General features: G+C 40.5%; 1 protein-coding gene across 3 annotated transcripts in view; it reads left to right on the top strand.

Annotated features, from left to right (window-relative positions):
• The window catches only part of ARFGEF3 (ARFGEF family member 3), a 176,530-nt gene that overhangs the window by 46,701 nt on the left and 123,750 nt on the right, over positions 1 to 6,079 (top strand). For all 3 annotated transcript variants that reach the window (XM_017530437.2, XM_017530435.2, XM_017530436.2), the window contains one exon: positions 1,055 to 1,186. In XM_017530437.2, coding sequence (XP_017385926.1) covers positions 1,055 to 1,186 — 132 coding nt within the window. The remainder of the gene's footprint in view (positions 1 to 1,054; positions 1,187 to 6,079) is intronic.

Genomic DNA, 6,079 nt, shown 5'->3' with positions numbered 1-6,079 from the left:
CCGCAACCTCCGCCTCCTGGGTTCAGGCAATTCTCCTGCCTCAGCCTCCTGAGTAGCTGGGATTACAGGCACGCGCCACCATGCCCAGCTAACGTTTTTTGTATTTTTAGTAGCGACGGGGTTTCACCATGTTGACCAGGATGGTCTCGATCTCTTGACCTCTTGATCCACCCGCCACGGCCTCCCAAAGTGCTGGGATTACAGGCTTGAGCCACCGCGCCCGGCCTGTTTAGGTTTTTAGGATGCATTTTCTGATGGGGAAATGCGTTAAGATTTCTGGATTTCTAAATAATTCCTGGATAAATGACAGCTCACATTAGAAAGTAAAAGATAAAAACCTGAAAAATGAACTTGTTGTCTATAAGACCTTCTTTCCTGTGATGAAGCCACATTTAGAAAGTGTATGTGTGTGTGTGACTGTTGGGCAGGGCTTGATTCCTCTTAGCAGGAGCATTCTTCAGCCCTACCACCTAAATACCCTATATGGCCAGCATGTTAGAGTTTTATTTGATGAAATTTAGAATAATCCAATAGCAGGAAAAGGTCTTTGCCAAAAACCATTTGCGTTATTTTTTTATTTTATTTTATTTTATTTTTGAGACAGAGTCTTGCTCTGTCACCCAGGCTAGAGTGCAGTAGCATGATCTGGGCTCACTGCAACCTCCACGCCCCTCGCCCTGGCCCGGGTTCAAGCAATTCTGCCTCAGCCTCCCAAGTAGCTGAGATTACAGGCACCCACCACCACCCCCAGCTAATTTGTGTGTTTTTAGTAGAGATGGGGTTTTACCATGTTGGCCAGGATGATCTCGAACTCCTGACCTCATGATCCACCCACCTCGGCCTCCCAGAGTACTGGAATTACAGACGTGAGCCACCAAACCCAGCCGAATTTTTCTTTTTAATGGCACATAGCATGAGTTCTTTCCTAATAGCCTCCAGCTACACGCACCACCCCCCCAGTAAGAAAACTGATCATCAATCCATAATAAGATACAACCGAATAAGGAAGCAGGGAAGAGCCTGTCTGTGATCACTGCCTTGTGCCTCTTTACAGAAGCTTCTGTCGGAAGAGAGGTTTGTATCCATGGAAACAGACTCTGATGAGAAGCAGCTGCTTAATCAGATCCTGAATGCCGTGAAAGTGACGCCTTCACTCAACGAGGACCTGCAGGTGGAAGTGATGAAGGTTGGTTTGACGTGGCCACCAGTGTGCGTCACTGGGACAGGAACACATTCTGATCCCCTGCACTTGTTATCTGAAAATGCCTCTGTGTTGTGGTCATGCTAGCTCATCTTTCATTCCAAACAATGGTTGTTATTCTTGCTCATGGTCTCCCTAAATTACTCTGATGGTTTAACATCAAAAAGGGACAAATTTCCATAAATTTGTGACATTTTGGACTCATTCTGCATTAAAGGCTGTTAGTATATTTGTAACCTTTTAAGAGAATGTATGTGAGTAATTCCAGTGTGGGGTAGATCTGATTATTCTGGGTAGTCTGCCTACTTTCATATGTTAAAGCAATCATAATGATAATACTTTGATATATACTGGATTTCAGAATGGTCAGGTTAGGAGGAGAAAGACCACAGTTGGGAGATATATCAGAATCACATCTTTTTTTTCCTTCAGGTTATATGAAACTTATCTCCCTCAGTCCAATTACCACCTTCCCATTATGATAGCATCTCTCCCTCCTGCTTTACCTTTTAAGAATCGTCATGATTGGGGGTCCCTTATGCTGACCAGAATGTGTCATATTTTCTGAGTGAATGGTGAGTTGGACAGAAAAGGAGAGAAACTCTGCCCTGTAACAGCGCCTTGGTCACGGTAACGCAGCAGGGACCAACAAGAAAGCTTTTAATAATGCATTCTGTCCTTTTCCTCCCTAGAGGAACATATGTTGAGGAATATTCAGGAATAGTTGGTGTCATCCAGGGGTGGATTTCTTCCTGTAAGTGCACTGAAGGATTTTTTTCTTGGATAAGAGACTGCACTTCTCCTGGTTTCAGTTTCTCCAAGCAGAAAAGATTGCCTGGACTTATGACATTTTCTTGATGCCCTGGGCCTCACCCTTACCCTGTTGGTGGGTAGTTCAGGGTGATGATTAAGAGTTCAAACTCTGAAACAAGCCTGGGTTTGAATTCTTATTCTTCTGCCTCCTAGCAGAATGTCCTTGGGCAGATGCCTCAGTCACTCTACCTTGATTTCCTTGTCTGTAAAATGGGGGCAATAGTAGTACCTACCGAATAAGATTGTTTTGGGAATGAAATAAGGTGACATTTTAAAAAAACATAGCACAGTATCTGGCACAAAGCAAGTGCTTTAGAAATGTCATATATCACTGCTGGTACCAGTGCTGCTCCTGCTGTTGAGTCAGAATCTCAGTGGATGGGACTAGGAAGGTGCAGCTTTCACCAGCATCCCAAGTGATTCTTAAACACAGTGAATATTGATGATGCCTGAGCTGGCTGATCTTGAGGATCTCATTCATCTTTAACTCTCTTTGATTCTGGAATGTGCAGTTTTACCTTATCCTTTAAGTTTGGCAGCTGGCATTCTTAGGCACCACGGAGTGACCCCCTCTAGCTTTGTTTTACTTCACTGTCTGTGCCACTCTTGAAAAAGAGGCGAGGCCAACTGCTAAGCTAACCACTTCTGTAACTTCCAAGTACAGCCTGTGAATCTTTCTTCTGCTATTAGGTCTCCAAATACTGGAGACTGAGCTTTGGTGTCATACTAAGAGACACAACTCACAGATTATATATTATTCTGGAAATTCTTCCAGGAATAGTTTTTGTGGAATACAGAGATTTGTGTTAAAAATTAAAATGAGGAAGTACCCATTCTTCTAGGAGCTATGCACAAGCAGAATGTTTAATGGTTATGTGAACAGTAGCACCTGTTTTGAAAACTTACACTTGCTTTCTGATTCTATTCAGCCCAGCAGTGCCTTCTGCTAGCCTTGCCGAGGATAGGAGCTGACACAGGTTAACTCTACCAGAAATCATGGAAAGCCTATTTTAATGGACTCTCCAATGACACCATTATAAACCTTAGTACTTTTAGTTAATGTCTGAGAAGAAAATCAGACACTGTCAGAAAAAAGAAAAACAATAAATCAGTCTTTACAGTGAGATTTCCAAAATACTTAAAAAGATAAGGGCTTTTGTTACATGCTATAATTTTTTTAATTGATAGATATCGTAGTATGCTTTATTATGTACAGCATGATTTTGAAGTATGTATACATTGTGGAATGGTTAAATCTAGCGAATTAACAAATGCATTACATCATTTTTTTGGTGAGAGCACGTAACAGCCACTGTTTGTTTTTCAAGAATATATTGTAGCTGGGCATCTGGCTCATGCATGTAACCTCGGCACTTTGGGAAGCCAAAGTAGGGGGATGGCTTGAGACCAGGAGTTTGAGACCAGCCTGGGCAACATGGCGAAATCATAGCTCTACAGAAAATTACAAAAATTAGCAGGACATGGTGGTGTGTGCCTGTAGTCCAGCTGCTTGGGATACTGAGGCTGGAGAATCGCTTGAGCCTAGGAGGCAGATGTTGCAGTGAGCCAAGATCATACCACTGCACTGTAGCCGGGGCAGCAGAGTAAGACCCTGTCTATAGATAGATAGATAGATAGATAGTCACTAAATATAATTATCTTGCTATAAAATAGATCTGAAATTTATTCCTCCAATTTAACTATAACTCTGGATGAACCCAAAAGACACTATGTTAAATAAAATAAAACCATGCACGGAAAGACAAATACCATGATTTCACTCACATGTGGAATCGAAGAAAGTTGATCTCATAGAAGTAGAGAGTGGTGGTGATTGCTGGAGGCCGGGGTGCTTAGAAGGGAGGAGCAATGGGGAGATGATGATCAGGAAACATGCTATTATTTTATTATTTTTAACTATTTAAATATCAGGATTGGAGGAAAATACTTCAGTTCACAACAAACCTAGCCTGAAGTTAATTTTTTGTAGTATACTTTTAGATAAACATTTTGGCCAAGCTGCTAGAAAATTAATGATAAGATAACTATACTTTGGGTAATGTTATTATTAACATGAAATAAAACTTGATCGTAACCTGACTTTGATAGGTCACAAGTGGGGGTTCCATGATCATTTCCCATTTCTGAGATTTAAAATACTTATTTCTGTAAAGAGATTGGTTCACAGTATAGACTTTCTGGCTTAGAATAATATGTTTTATCTCCCTTCTCTCTGCGCAAGGAATTTCTATATCAACATTTTAGTAATCTCCAGAAGCCCACACCCCTTTATCTTGTAATTCTGTAATACTTAAAATGACCCAAGTAAAGCCTCTTACATAAGTCCTTGTTTTGCTAATATCATTAATGTATTAAATGCTTTTACTGTATTCTCCCAAAAATTATAGAAGAGAGCATTAGATGAGTTCCCAGGGAAAAGACTGGATTTCCATTACATATGAAGGGTATGTTAATTTAGCCTTGTTGCTTCTACATGACTCATTCTCATGATAAATTATTTAAGAAATTTCCTGTAAAAATCTTCCAGTCATTTTATGTAAGTATTTTGTAGGCACAGAACAAGATATGGTGGACATCTTCAAATGTTGGTCTGGGATATACTAATCAAGAGGGATAAAGCCACATCATGCAGTTTTCGTTTGTCTGTCCAACAGAGCATCGCACATCTTTATGTCAGATCCTAGGTGTTATTTTTTAGAAGTTAGATCATGCATTTTATTCACATATTGGTATCTGTTAGTGCCTATAAACATGAGAAATTGAACCAAGTCAAACTCTAAAGAGTATGGAGCAATTATATTAAATTCCTGGAAAGAAAATAACATAGTTTCCTTTTGCAGAGATTTCTCCAAGATTAAACAGAAACTAGCCAATAATGAAATCCAATATCCCAAGGATAGTATTCTCATTTAGAAAGGAGGCCCTAGACTTTCAACCAGAGGGTTAAAAAAAATCAGTGATGCTTGCTTCTGACAAATTAAATAGGAATGAGGTTAAATCACTCAGACTGGGAACTATATTCCACATGGTTTTACTATGTAACAGGAGGGGGAGAAAAGGCAAGTTTGATTTATTGAAGTAGCTATGGAACCCAAATAAAAATTTTACAGCTTGAGCAAACGTCAGAACTGTAGTGAGCCAGAAAGATTCTCTGGAGGTAGATTACCTACCTTTGAAATGGATTAGTATAGCCTATTGAATACTTAGGTTAAATACTCATCTGCTTTGGCAACATTTTCCTGTGGTGTGTGCTGTTTCCATAAATACCAGACAGACTGTATAGAAGCCATGGTACGCATCTAATGACTTCTCTGACAAGAATAATTAGGACTTGCTTCCCTTCTTTCTGATGGATAACCTTTAGTGAGGTTGTTAACTGATACAGCTGGCTAAGTCTTCAAAGACTGTGGCATGGAGTTATGGCTGGCCATTCGGCTCTGTAAGCATGTGAGAGATGTGAGTGTCCTATCTGAGGAGGGCAGGCTGGCTTTGGCGATAAGGAAGGAGATGATACTGGACACCGAGACGGCATTTGATGAATATTCTATTACTGGGTATCTTGTTTTATGTGCATCTTTAGATAATAGAAGTGAATATTGGTGGAGTACTGTACAATTTTTAAAGGAGAAATGACAGGGGCTGATCATTCGACACTTACTATGCACCAGGCACATTGATGCTAAGGTCACACAGCTAGTGAAATGACCAGGCCACTATCTGAATCATAATTCAGCCTGAGGTTAAACCTGTGCTCTTAAATGGTGGGTTACCTTGCCTGCTAAGTCTATCCAGGGAGACTTGTGGGTGCTAGTCACTGCTCTTCTTCTTGTATAGATGATGGAGCAGAAAAGCCAAGTTACAGGCTAATGAGGGGTAAAACTAGGAGTAGCTCAGAGTCCTGTGTGTTTTCCATGTCCTCCCATGATAGTGATATTCCCTCACTAGTTCTATGAGCTAAATTCACATGTAAGAAGGAATCAAAGTGTCTTTTCCACTAAGTTAGCTAATGAGTCTGGGTGTGTGTGTGTGTGTGTGTGTGTGTGT

The sequence above is a fragment of the Cebus imitator genome, unplaced genomic scaffold (assembly GCF_001604975.1).
Source record: "Cebus imitator isolate Cc_AM_T3 unplaced genomic scaffold, Cebus_imitator-1.0 Scaffold65, whole genome shotgun sequence".
Taxonomy (NCBI): Eukaryota; Metazoa; Chordata; class Mammalia; order Primates; family Cebidae; genus Cebus; species Cebus imitator.
Note: the sequence above shows the minus strand (reverse complement) of the source record. Positions and strands in the feature narration are given on the sequence as shown.